Source organism: Sturnus vulgaris, chromosome 13 (assembly GCF_052056855.1).
Source record: "Sturnus vulgaris isolate bStuVul1 chromosome 13, bStuVul1.hap1, whole genome shotgun sequence".
Lineage (NCBI taxonomy): Eukaryota > Metazoa > Chordata > Aves > Passeriformes > Sturnidae > Sturnus > Sturnus vulgaris.
In genome coordinates this window covers 17,492,869-17,506,447 of record NC_142255.1, presented here as the reverse complement: position 1 = coordinate 17,506,447, position 13,579 = coordinate 17,492,869, and the positions used below count along the sequence as shown (strand labels likewise).

Here is a 13,579-nt window from a genome sequence, read left to right as displayed (position 1 = left end):
TTTCTTGCCAACAGCTAGATCTCAAAACACCCCTCCCTACAGGAGATGAGATCAAATGGCCCAAAATTGGTTTTACCAGCCAGGGACACTTGAATTTGAAGGGGCTGGTTCAGTAAGATGAACCCCACCCTTTTGCTCTGTGCCTGTCCCCACATCTGTGGAATGTCTTTAGCTGTGGGCAGAGGTGGAAATGTTGCATAATGGCATTTAAACAAGGTCGAGCCTGTGCCTAGGCTTGGGCTAAGAGCCAGCCCCAGTGGATGCAGCTCTGGTTGGGAACTGGGCATGGAAGGGCAAGAGATGCTGACTGCAGTGCTGGCCATGTCCTTCCCCTGGGCTCTGCAGGCTCCAGAAACCAAGTCCTGTTTGTGCCTTTCAAACTGCTCCTTGTTTGCACAACAGATTGCACAGCTCATCTCCACTGGAGTTTCTGGGAACATCCATGGTACAAATTATTGTGAAGTTTCTGTAGTAATGGAGAATGTGCTGCAAAAAGATCAGATTAATCAGTGTTTTGTTTGAAGTGGGGCAGGCTCTGCCACAGTGTTATTGTCTCATATTCCAATACAGCCTCCAGTGATCCTATTAACTGGAAGAGTAACTTCTCTTTTTTGATATTTTTATTTAAAAGCTTGATCCATTAAGTGCATTTTTTTTTTTGATGGAGAGTTAAAGCCTTCCACCAAGACCAGTGAATTGGAAATGAAATTACTTGTGATTTTTTTACTCTTGTTTTTTAAAGTGAAAAAGAAGAAAGAGTGAAAGACAAGCCTGTTCAAGTATTGGCATTAATTTTCTCTGAGTTACCCTGAGATGTTACAGTGTCCAGGATCATGGTTTTGAGAATATGGGGAGTAGTAATTCACCATTTAAACTCTGTAGTACCTGTCTAAAGAGGATTTTCCCCTTGAATACTTACAGCACACAGTATGTACTGCTAGCAGGGACTGCTGTAATTTTGCAGTCTTTTCAATAACCTTTTGAGATTTATAATGACTACCAAGGCATTAAGGTGACAATCTCCCAGAACACTTTTAAGGAGCAATGAGTACCAGTCTGACTGACTGTGCAAAGAGATGAAACAGTGTTAGCCAGCATCACACATGTCAGAGCTGGGTAGCTCCATGTCCAGAAAATGCTCAGGCAGGACTGAAAGAGAGATGAGCAGCCTCTTGCTGAAATTAAAAAATCCCAAAGAGTCCTTAGTTTCTAATTACTTTCTTTAATAAATTGCATTGGGGGAGCATTGATCCTTAACTGAGTAACTAATAGTAGCTAATAATGCATTCAGTGGGGTTTCAGCTCCCAGGATATTCTCTCACCTGGGGCAGGAGCCAGGGTGGGAGTAGAGCTCGTGTGAGCCCTGAGAGCCTGCCCTCAGCATGAGCAGCTCACAGTGCTCACAGGAGCAGGGGGGATTCTCCAGCATCCAGTCTGAGTTCTGTCATCCCATAGCTGTCCATTACTACTGAGGATATTTAAAATTACCTTGATTATGCCTTTTGCATTAGGTGTTTTTTACCATCAGGTCCTTGTGGAATAAGCTCTAGAGTATTTCCACTTTCTGTCACAGATCCAAGCACGACACAAGTGCAGTAGGTGACCTGCTAGAAAATGGTCCCTTGTGGACAGCACTGTATCACCCCACAGCTCTGCTTGAGCCTGGTCTTGAAATCCAGTTTGAAACCTTGTGAGAAGTAAATTCTATCTGATTGGAATATTGGATTAAATGGCATTTTCTCATCAGCATCCACCTGGGCTCCACTGCACAAATACTTTAGGGGCACTGTCACTACCCAGAATATTCATGTGTTCAGCCTTTAATCTCTGAACTCTGTACACAATGGAACTTTTCAGAATAGCAAAGCCAAGCTTAATTATGCAGTGAAACATGCTGGATGTGCTGGTCAGGTCTTGTTCCTTGGGGTCGTGCAGTTTGAAAGTACAGCTGTAGGCAGTTTGTAAAAATTGCTTCTCTTTTCCTGCTAAGATACTGTCACATCAGCCACGAGCATTTGCTGCCATAATTTATTGTTTCTTCCCATACTGAGTCAGAAGGGTATGCATTTTTTTCTTCTTGGTTAAATTAAACAAATCAGTCATTTCACAGAAGTTTCCAAATGAAAGATTGTTGTAAGCAAGACCAGATATGTTCTTTTACAGATCTGGGGTTCAAAAAGAAGAAAAGAACAAGGAAGCTTGAAAAACAGCTTACAGTTTGCTTTGGGCTAATTAGATCTTATCAGTGAAAAGACAGATATTTCTTTCTTTAGCATGATGCCGTGGTGAAAGTTGACCCGGTGTTTATGAAAGAGTATTACACTATGAAAGAACATTGCACGCTGCTAGAACTATGGGGTTTAAATTAGTGATCCTCATAAAAAGCCTGATGTGAAGGTGTGTGGAGCACTGGCTTTCAGAGCACACATGTGTGTGCTATTAAGGTCCCGGGAAGGGAGCAATTACAGGACCTTTGTCATTCATCTCAGATGCTGTGTTAGAATGTTTTTAATAGGAACTTGTCTTGCTTTCTTTCTGACTTTCATAGAGGCAAGAAATAAGACCCCCGAGGGGAAAAACACTCTACCCTAACGCCCTGAATACTTGAACTCTGAAGTCAGTAAAGCATGACTCTATCTCTCAATATTGGAGCTTTAGCCATGGTGTTATCCTTGGCTTCAGCACCTACCAGCAAACTGGGGACAAACCAGTATCTTTAAACATCACATGACTGCAGACTGACGAATAAAGAGAAAAGCCCCTCTTGCCTGCAGCTTAGTTATGACAGTCATGTAGATCTGGATCTCCCTCTGACAGATCAGCCCTCTCCATGCTGGAGTGTGCTCAGGATTGGCTGCAGGGATGCTGTGACCTCCTGCTTCTGCTGGGAAAAGTCTCTTACCAAAAAAAAAAAAAAAAAAAAAAAAAAAAAAAAAAGATTTCCATCTATCCCTTGGAGGTTAGAAAAGTGACATTTCTGAAGGTGTCCTGGGGTCTGAAATGTATCTCAGCCTCCCAGGAGCCCTCAGCAATGATCCATTATCCCATTCAGTCCTGAACCTGTCTCAGTGCTGGTAAATCTGTACCTTTTCTGTCCCCATTAAGCCTCAACAGAGGGATTCTTTGGACTCTCTGCTGTGCTGCCCTGGCTTAAGTCATTCTCATTCCCCTCTCTTTCTCTGGCTATCTGTTGTAGACCAGGAGTTGATGAAGGCCCTGACAGATCTCAGCACTTTCTGTAAATTTGTTCTATTTTAATACCTAATATTCTCCTGAGGCATTTGCTTTCAAAGCAATTAGACATCTGTCAGCACCTTTGCTAGATTTCAAGCTTTCATATCAGTATCCTAAGGTGGAAATAGCATTCCAGTTGAAAAATCATAGCTCCTAAGGTTAGAGTTTTTCAGTGAGTAAATCTTCTTTAAGCTGTTGAATGCAGCTGCTGCCTTGACAATTTGTGAGTTTATTTCCTTCTGGATATCCCCACTGGCTTGCATGTTACTGCCAAGGAATGTGAATGGAGGCATTTTTGTCTTGCCTCTGCCTTCCTAAGCAGTGTTTGAACTGGGAGTTACAGGGGCTCTCATTAGCTTCACTTTTTGTAGCTGTTTATTAACCACCTCTATTTTACAGTGCTGAGCAACCCTTTGATCTTTGCATGGGGGTGAATTTCCAGTTTACAGTGCTGGTATTGTCAGTTTAGGGCATTATGGTTAAACTCTGTGCATTTTGCACATGCATTTTTGTGAGAGTGACACCACTGGCACTGGTGGAAGGGGAAGATCCACTTCTTTCTTTGGCACCAGCACCTCTGCTCAGCCCCTTGTCCCAGCCCCAGCTTCCCAGAGGAGGCACATTGCTGATGGGTCTTCTCTGGTGAATCCAGCCCTGAAAATTATTCTGTATGATATGGTTCCTTGCTCCACAAACATCTGGGAACACAGAGTCCATAGCAGTGCATTTAGCTATCCAGAGAAGGAGAGGAGGTATTTATGAGAATTTGCTGTGCAGTTGGAGTTGGATTTTTATGCCTTTTTTAATGATGTCCTCTTCTCATAGTGCAGCATGAGTAACAATCCCCCCTTTGTATGTATTTCGTATCTATTCCTATTTCCTATTGAAATTCCTAGGAAAGAGACTATCCAAGTACTGAGTTGAAAATTTCGTCTTAAAATAAGCCAGATGTCCAACCTTCCTTTAGCTGCCAAGCCCTAAAGAGTTCAAGAAAGATGTTAAAATCTGTCTTGCTGGCTGTGAAAAATTAATTGCATAGCATAGGTGATGATCCCAGTCTCCCAGGAGAAGGAATAAAACTGCTTCAGGCAAAAGCTCTGCTGTTATTTGTCTGAGGATTGAAATTGGCAATGTCTGTGGAAAAAAGTTTCATTGCTTGCCCTCCTTGCTGGTTAACAAATGCAGAGACAGGAGCACAGACAAAGGTAGGTGAGTGTTTGTGTGTTGGTATCTGAAAACCTAATTCACCTTAGGAAAAAATGCTGGTTTTGTCCTCTTTTCCCTTCTTTCTCTCCATGTCCTCCCTGTTAAGAGCACAGGGAGTGCTTAAAAGCCAGAGACAGAGGTTTCAGACTCACAATCATGTCAAGGAAGCCCATGGCCTGAGTCATTTAATGCCTGTGTGATAACACCAATTCTGTTTGCAAAATGGATGTACAGTTCCCCTCCCAAAGCAAAGAATTTGTGGAGGATTAAGGTTAGTAAAGCACTGTAAAGACTAAAAGCACTGAAATCCTGAGGATTAAAGGTTGCATTTGACTGGTGAAGTGGAAGGGCCTAATAGTTGCATTTATCAGGATGAAAATAGTGCACTTTAAATCCAGTGGCCGTGCCTGACTGGCTTCCAGGCTGGTGGAAGTCACTGAGGGCACTCAGTGCTGGGAAAGAGCTGAGGGACACACAAAACTAATGTGTGATCTCACTGCATAAATTCAGATTGTGAAGGGGATTTAAATCAGGGACTTTAATTGCTGATTTTTGGAAGAGCTCACTATAGGGCAGGAGAAGGGTTCATTCAGCATAATCCTAAATATTAAAACTAGTGCTGAGGTATTACTTGACAGTGATCAATTTTTTATGTAAATTGAACACGTGAAAAATCTAAGTGTAAAAATATCTGTCATAAACTGGTATGTTGAACCTTAATGGGAACAAGAAGACTGTAAAGGAAAAAACCCAAACAGCAGGGGTTTCTTGTGATACTTCCAGACCACAATGACCATGGCTTTGCTGTATTTACCACCTTTGGATGTAGAGGTGGAGCCCTGTGTGCATCCACATGTTCTGCCCTTGGATCCAGGTCTCACAAGCATCCACACTGCACACACAGGATTTGTACCTGGACTTCAGTCCAGCCTCACTGGTGCCCATCTTCTAAACCTCTCCAATATTTGGCATCTGTCTTTTGAGAATTACCTCCCTGAGGTGATGGTATTTTTCATAAAGCTCCAGTGCCCTGATTTGGTGAGAAACAACAGAGGACAGAAAACATGACCTTTTTTACATCATTCTATTGATACCTCATGGGCTTTCCCTCACCTCCTCCACTCCCCATCATTTGCTTGTGTGTGGCTTTAGCAGAAACAGGAATCTTACCCAAGTCTTGCAAACCATTGTTTCTTTATGTTAAATACAAGGTTCTTTTATTGACTCCAGCTGCTGCACCTCCCTGTGCTCACTGTGTTTGCTTTATTAAAATTGAACAGCGTGCAAGTAGGACATTGTAAATCACAAGTGACTGGGCCAGAGGAAGAGGGAGGGAGAGGGAGGGACTCTGATTGTATGACAACAAAGAGAGCATATGAACAGGCTGGGCCTCCTGGCTAATAGCAGCCAAAACTCATGAGTACAATTTGCAATTGCTCCCAGGAGGACAGGCAAGTGCCAGACAGTTAGCAGGGATAGATGGGAGTGAGTACTGGAATACCTGATGTGTTCTCTCCCGAGCAGAGCTTTCCAGAGGTCTGGGCACGCAGGAGCTGCCAGCCTCTGCTGTAACCCTGAGATTTACCCTGTGTCCATGCCTGGCTGTGGCTATCCTGGCTGTGGAGCAAGCCTTGCTAGACCATCCAAGTCTTGGAGAGGGCTTTTAAACCAAGTACCACCAGATCCCTCACAGTGAAGGAGGTGGAAGCTGCTGGTCCATAATTAAGCATTTCACATTTTTCAGCTTTGCCTCTTCATGACTGGTGGGGGAAATTGCATTTTTGTCTGCTAAAACCCCATGGGCATCCACAAGGGACAGTCAGAGCAGGTGACCTCAGAGCAGTAACACAACAGGTTCCTTCCTTGTGCCCGGAGAGTTCCTCTGCTCACGGAAGGTGCAGAACCACCCTGGACAGCACAGCAGCCACATGGAGGGTCCCTGGCTGCCAGGATGAGCCCTCAGCACCGCAGTGGCCGCACCCTCTGCTGTGTCAGTGCTGTTTCTGTGCATGTGCCATGGCAGGAACGCTGTGTGCTCTCTCCTGCAGTGCTCCTCCACGTGCGGCAAGGGGCTGCAGTCGCGGGTGGTGCAGTGCATGCACAAAGTGACCGGGCGGCACGGCAGCGAGTGCCCGGCCCTGGCCAAGCCCCCGGCCTACAGGCAGTGCCACCAGGAGGTCTGCAACGACAGGATCAACGTCAACACCATCACCTCACCCAGGCTCGGTGAGTCAGGGGCCTGGGGGGAAGGTGCCAGCTGCCCAGGGTGCCCAGTGGGGGCTGCGGGGATTGTGCGGGGCCAGAAACTGGGAGAGGCTGAGGCAGACTCCGGACTGAAGGTGTGGTGTGGGCACGTCCTGCCTGACCCCTGCCTCAGGCTGGGCCCAGTGGAGTGCTTGGCAGAGGATGGAGCTGAGAGAGCAGCAGGAGCACACAAATGGTGGGTGACTGATGGCATTGATTGGCTGGCTGATTGATTTATTGATTGATTGATCACAGAGGTGGGGGAGCTGGCAGGTGCCTCTTGCTCCATCACAAACCCTTCCTCACACTGCCCGTGCTGCAGTGAGTGTGAAGTAAGATCATTAATTCATTATGCCCCAAGAAAATACATGACCCTGACAGGTGGTTTGATGAATTGATTTACCCAGGGGGACAAGAGAGCATCCAGCCTCTTCCTGTAAACCCTTTTATTTTCTGTCACTGTCCTCCTCCTCACCTTTCCTGCATTCCTTGTGTCCCTGGCTAAGATGGGAGTATGGTGATAACCATCTGTTTCCTGAAACACCTTAACGCTGTATTTAAGACATGCCCCTAGTCAAGAATGCCTCTGTTAATACAAATTTGTGGGGATCTCATGATTTTCCACATTGTATTTCCTTGGTTTATAAGGGGATAAAAATATAAATACACTAAAAATATATTTTTCCAGACTTCAGCCCTGTGTGTTCCACCACAGCTCCAAGAGCCAAGTTGGTTTCTTTACATTTCACACATCATCACCAGTAAGATGAAGCTAAATTAAGGCATCAGCTACACTGGCACTGCCTCATGGATGCCTCCTGTCCCCTTTTGGTACGAGAGGCTGGGTTCTAATCAAGAAGAGGTTACCAGAAGGAGCAGCCTCCTCTGTCACAGCTGATCTTACAGGCTAAGAAACCTCAAACACACATGAAAACACAGAGGTGCTAAATAACAGAGAATAGTACTGTCCAATAGTGCTGTCCAGTATTAAATATCACTTTAACTAGGACTGGACTTGAAGCTTCTGAAATGAAATTTGTTCTCCGAAAGTTTACCAAATGTTTTAAGAGAAGATGGGGACTTTCATTCTTGCAAATGCACTCATGCTGAGGGGCTTCTAACCTCTTTTAGTATGAGAGTACTTCCCAGATATTTTAGCACTAAGAGCAGAGTGAAAGAAAAACATTTCATTTGAGAAGTAAGCCCTTGATACACTGATGAGACAAGAAATCCATCCTAATTCACGTTTTAGGACAAAGCAATAAAATGCTCATGTGTTTAGAAGACTGAGGAGGCTCAAGTCCCTGCTGAAAGTAATCTGCAAGCAATTTGGGATGCTTTTGTTTCTAAACCAGGCTTGGAATCACCAGGGCCAGAAACAATGATATTTGATATTAGTAGAAAGACATATCATTGAGTGTTTTGCTCTTTTTGCTTATAAACAATTCTAATTTGATTATCTTTAAACAGAATTTTCTGTTTTCTGCAATGGGAGCATCAGCAAAAAACAAAACAAAGAAAAAAAAAGAGAGAACAATTCTAGTAGCCTACAGACCCCATGCTGCCTTGTCCCTACTTCAGAATGGTTTTTTGTCTTGGATAACATTTCCAAAAATATCTAAGTGTGGAGTTCACCTCACCTGACTTCTATGTCTGTGTTCAGTGTCTCTCATTGACGACACACTCAGAGGAATTTTTTCTGTCATTTCTTTCCTGTCTTCCTTCACAACCTGTGAGGGACATTGGACCTCTGAAATATTAGTCCTGGCCTTGTTTGTATCTTAGTTCCTGTTATGTGAGCTCTCCCATCTGATAAGGTCTGTCTCAGGTGTTCTTGCCAGGTGTGTGTGATTTATTCATCTCCATCCCATTGACTGCAGTCTGGAGTTCATGACCTTAAATCTGGGCTGAATCTTTGGATGTTTTGTTCATCCAGGCCCGTTTGCCTCTGAGATAAAATAGGTGCAACATGAGGAGGTTTGCACTCCCCATTCATGCCCAGGGAAGGAAGGAAGCACTTCCAAGACCCCCGATATTTTGGTAGAGAGAACATCCCCTGCTCTCCAGTGCCAGCAGTGAGTGTGGCCCTGCTCCCCTCAGCTGCAGGGCTCTTGGTCACACCTGCAGTGCTGTTCCCTGGCTAATCTGGCAGTTTCTCCTTTCTTGTCTCCTCCCAAGCTGCCCTGACCTACAAGTGCACGGGGGACCAGTGGACAGTGTACTGCAGGGTGATCCGTGAGAAGAACCTGTGCCAGGACATGCGGTGGTACCAGCGCTGCTGCCAGACCTGCAGAGACTTTTATGCAAACAAGATGCAGCAGAAGAGTTAATGAACCTGTGCCACTCCTTAGAGTCTTCCAGCTGTTTGTATGTAAATCACAGACTAGTAGGTCTGAGTACTGGAACTTCATGAGTTGCTACAGCGTGGTGGATCCCAAAGCACACCTAATGAGACTTGAAACTAATCCTACAGACTGGATACCAAAGTCATCTGCTCATCCACCTTAAAAAAAACACACAGAAAGGGTCATCTCAAGGAGCCAATAATTTCTGAATACTTTGACATCCTCACATTTTTCATTAATGCTTTTTTAATATATTAAATCACCAGCCACTGGATGGCTTGCTACCATTAAAGAAAAGGACAAGAGTTGCAAAGTGATTACATTGGATAAGGTTATGGGTACCTCCGTGGAGGAAGGCCTCTGGCAAAATAATTCAGCAAAGGTAGAGACATTACTTAATCTTTTAATCTTGGCTTTTATCTGTTGTTTTCAATTCCCAGCAGTTATCCCACTGCAGAGTGGGCTTGGAGGGACATGCATAAATGAAAGGCTTAGTTTAAAGAGAGGATTTTCTGTAAAAGCTTGTGAAAACTGATAGCAGAGGATGGACATCTCTGAATTTCCTACAGAAAACTGAGTATAATTATATCCAACATTCCAAGTCATAATTTTAGAGCCACTAATAAGGAGTGCTTTTCCTTCTAATTTTTAAAAACAATCTTCTATCTTTTCCCCAGAATAATAGAGTTTCTTTTATGAAACCTAATTTTTCTCTGAGCTTAATGAAATGGAAGCTTATTAACAGCCGTAGATAGTTATTTTTAAACAAGCAAAACCATTTACATGAGATGGGAGAAGCCAGAAATCATTTCATCCAGTACAGCTCAGTGAGGGATTGCTTGGCCTAAGCTCTCTCCAATTTTTAGAAGTCAATCAGATAATGAGACTGTTGGTTCTTATAAGAGGACTGTGAAACTGGATAGGGTTGGAACAGAAACTGAATTTGGAACAATCTTTATGAAAAGGATATAGTGGGGAGCAGAACAGGTGTTTCCTATCTCTGGGCTCTTTTATACAGCTGAGGTTATGTAGCTTTTGGAATAACCAGAAGTAGCCAGGGATGCAAGACATTCAAATTGTAACCTGGAGCTTGTGGGAAGCCAGAGGGCTCAGGCTTCCATTGATTGCTTTCAGGGGTTGGGAATTTCCTCGGTGTCTTTGAATGCTCCCTGTGTCACTTCTGTGGTGCTGTCAGAGCACTTACAGGTGCTGCACACACAATACTCTGCCATGTCTCTGCACTTTAAACCAGACTCCTCTCTGCCATGTGAGACTTGAAACAGGAGCTCTGCCCAGGGCAGGGCTTGTCCCTTCCCTTGTCACACACATCAGTGTCTCCCTATCACATCTTGCATCGTTTCTCTTGTCAGGGCTCAAGGCCATGGTTGAGTTTCAGCCCCCTCCTCGTGGCAGGAGCAGAGCCCTTTGGATAATTGCAGCTTTGTACTCGCTCTAGAACTGTGTGTGACTCTTGGGCTCCTTGGGGCTGAGCACAGAACCAAGCCCAGCTACTCCCCCAGCCCCTGGGCCAGGCTGGCTTGCAGCTCACAGCTGGCCCAAGTTGTCTTTGTTGCTGTTGTCACTTTTTGTCAATGCAAGGAAGGATAAAGACTCTCAGTACCTAACAAGTCTTTAAAGCAATTTTTGCTTAGTACAATTCTTTCCATATCCAGGACCTCACTGGAATAACCTATTAGCATTTTATTAAGGGCTAAATTTTTCAAGCACAGGGAGAAATGTTCATCAACAGACTGACCCTGTGTGGGCTTCACATTTGCATCTGTGCTTGTAAGTGCAAATGAGTGCATGTGCACAGGGCTGGTCTGATGCACAAGGGCACATTTGCACACCTTTTTTCCTCAAGTGCCTGTCTCAAACAGATCTGCTTTCCAATGCCTCAGATGATTTTCTCTATCAGGGAAATGATTCCAGCTTGGTTTTTATTGTACTGGATTTTTTTAGGCAATTTATAATCAGGATTACACCTCCTTTTTCTGTTATTCCCACTCTGTTGCCCAGCCCAGAGGTTGAGTAAGTACTTAGCAAATAATCAAGGGAAAATGGCTAGCAGGGGTGACAGGGAAGATTCAGACAATACCAGGTGATACTCAATTTGGCAAATTAACTGGTGGAAGAACTGCTAATGAGAAAGTTCCAAGAGATTAAACAGAGCCCAGAGGACCTGGTTTATCTTAGTAATTCACAGTGGTGTTTCACCCTTTGCCTGTAGTGACACTGGGACTGTCTTTGCTGCCTCCCTGTCCCACAGCCACCCCTGAGTCCCCTGACACCCCTCACTCGGTTTGGAATTTGCTGTTTTTCTTCTCATGAGCAACATTTTCTCTATTACTTTGGCAGAATTGTGTGAATTATCATTGCTGGGAATCAAAGGTGCTTCTCCACAGCAGGGAACGTTTTCCTTCTGGTGCTGATCTGTGACCCTCTCTAGGCAAAAGGTAGGACATAGGAGAGGAAAGATTTTAGGTTTTATGTTTTTCAGTAATAATTCACTACTGGCCACTGTCCAGAACAGGGTGCTAGGCTCGTTAGACCTGTGGCCCAACCTGCTGGGTTCTGGACCCAAAGGACACTTGGGTCCAAGTTCTGGGTCCTATCAAAGGAAACAGGAATTTACAAGGATTTTTTTTCAACTGTATGAGCACTGAGAAAAAAACCACCTCACTTGCTCTCACAGCTCACAGACTAGCATGCATCAACCTTTTATTTTTTATAATCAAACCCCCCAACATTGATTAAGAACTGATGGCACAACACAGCTCCATTTTATTCAGTTCTCTTACTTCACATCGTGACAACCACCCCATCACATAACAGCCAGAAAAATAATAACAAAAAAATTTAATTCTGTTTTAATATTCCTGCACTTCTGGTTTTTATCACTTCATAGGAGCTTTACAGTGAAGTCACAGCTATGCCCTGCCCTCAGTTCCCACATTCTGGTGAAAAGAAAAGCTGTTTGTTTCAGTGTATCTATGACAATACTTTTCTTAGTTGTTCATAAGAGATTGATGCTCTTTTGATTACAGTGGTGGTATTTCCATATTGTAAACAATACTCTGTACTGTTACTAAAGTACTGTACATTTCTAGTTGCACAATTGTGTTATTGAGTGTAGATTCTCACTATCTCATGTATGGTGCTATTTTTTGTTGGTGGAAAAGAATCGTAGCAGTCGATTATTGCTTGATATTTTATTATAATACAGGGATATATTCTCCATGGCAATAATATCATTTAAGTTTTCTCATTACAGAGTGAAATGTATATATTTTTCCATTAGCTAATTTGCATATGTACTGTATCCATGGTAATTTTCTTCTTGGTGCTGGTTATAAATAGAAAAAGATAAAAAACAGTCCAACTGAATGGAACCAGTTGTAAATGAAAGCCAAAAAAAAAAAAAAAAAAGAGGATCATTCCATTTTGAACAAATTGAATATGTTGAATAATAAATTTATTTTTCCATAACAATTTTAATAAGGTTTCTGAACTTGAAACAATAATACAAAGCAAACCCAACAGCATGTAAATTAGGAGAAAGGAGTGAAGCTGTAAGTGGTACATTATGCATCTGTGTAATACTGGACTGAGACTGGGATTTGGTTAAATCCAAGCCAACTGTTTAATTGCTGTGGTCGGTGTAAAAGGTCATTTGGCAGTAAAATTCTGGCACCTCAGAGTTCTCAGTGTGCTAACAAAACAAGAAATGATGGGTCTTGTCCTGGTCAGGTTGCAAAACAAAGCGTGGGGATGTTAACACCTGAATGATGCCTTGCCAGGTCTGTGGTCAATGACACAACAGTCGAAAATTCCTGTCTGGGAGCAGCTGCCAGGCTCTGTTTGGGATATCTGTGAGTGTGCCTGGGCAGGCTGTGGGGAGGGGGAGAGGGATGTTCTGAGAGTGCTTTTGGGGAAGGTTGTTCTTGCTGTGCTGGAGCTCCACAGGCACCCCCTGACAATGAACAGTGCTGAGCATGTGGAAATTTATACTGGAGCAAAACCATCCCATCCATTGGGAAGGGATCTGCATAACCTAGCTGCACTCTCCCCTGGTGTGAAATAAATGGAATTACTTCAGTGCCACGTGTTTTGGATGTCTTTGTTGTAGGCACTAGCCAGCATCTTTGTACTGTTTAGCTCCCCCCAGCATGGTGAAGGTTGTTTTTGCAGTCAGGTACACCTGTAGGATCCTCTCCCAGCCTGTCTTACAAAGATGCCATCCTCTGTATCCCACTCCAGCTCAATTCTTGTTAAAAGGCCACTTGGAGGTGGGAGCAGCACCTTTCTAAAGCAGCCCAAAAACCCAGGAATATGGTGGAGTGATGGATTTGGCAGTGCTGGGTTGGACTTGATGATCTTAAAGGTCTTTTCCAACCCAAACGATTCTATGATTTTATAACAAACCAAAGCCCTCCTCCCACAATGATTTCCAGAAATGGAGCTTATACTTTAATAACAGGGCTAATTTACTGATCTCACACCAGATTCATGGCACAACACTGATGAGCTTCCCAGTTTTCTGAGGCAGC

General features: G+C 43.8%; 1 protein-coding gene across 1 annotated transcript in view; it reads left to right on the top strand.

Moving 5' to 3' along the window:
• Window positions 1-13,130, top strand: part of ADAMTS17 (ADAM metallopeptidase with thrombospondin type 1 motif 17) — a 157,268-nt gene extending 144,138 nt beyond the window's left edge. Inside the window, exons 22-23 of the mRNA XM_088172812.1 lie at window positions 6,489-6,666; window positions 8,863-13,130. Of these exons, the coding sequence (XP_088028938.1) occupies window positions 6,489-6,666; window positions 8,863-9,014 (330 nt within the window). The 3' untranslated portion in view covers window positions 9,015-13,130. The remainder of the gene's footprint in view (window positions 1-6,488; window positions 6,667-8,862) is intronic.
• Window positions 13,131-13,579: the final 449 nt, after the last annotated feature.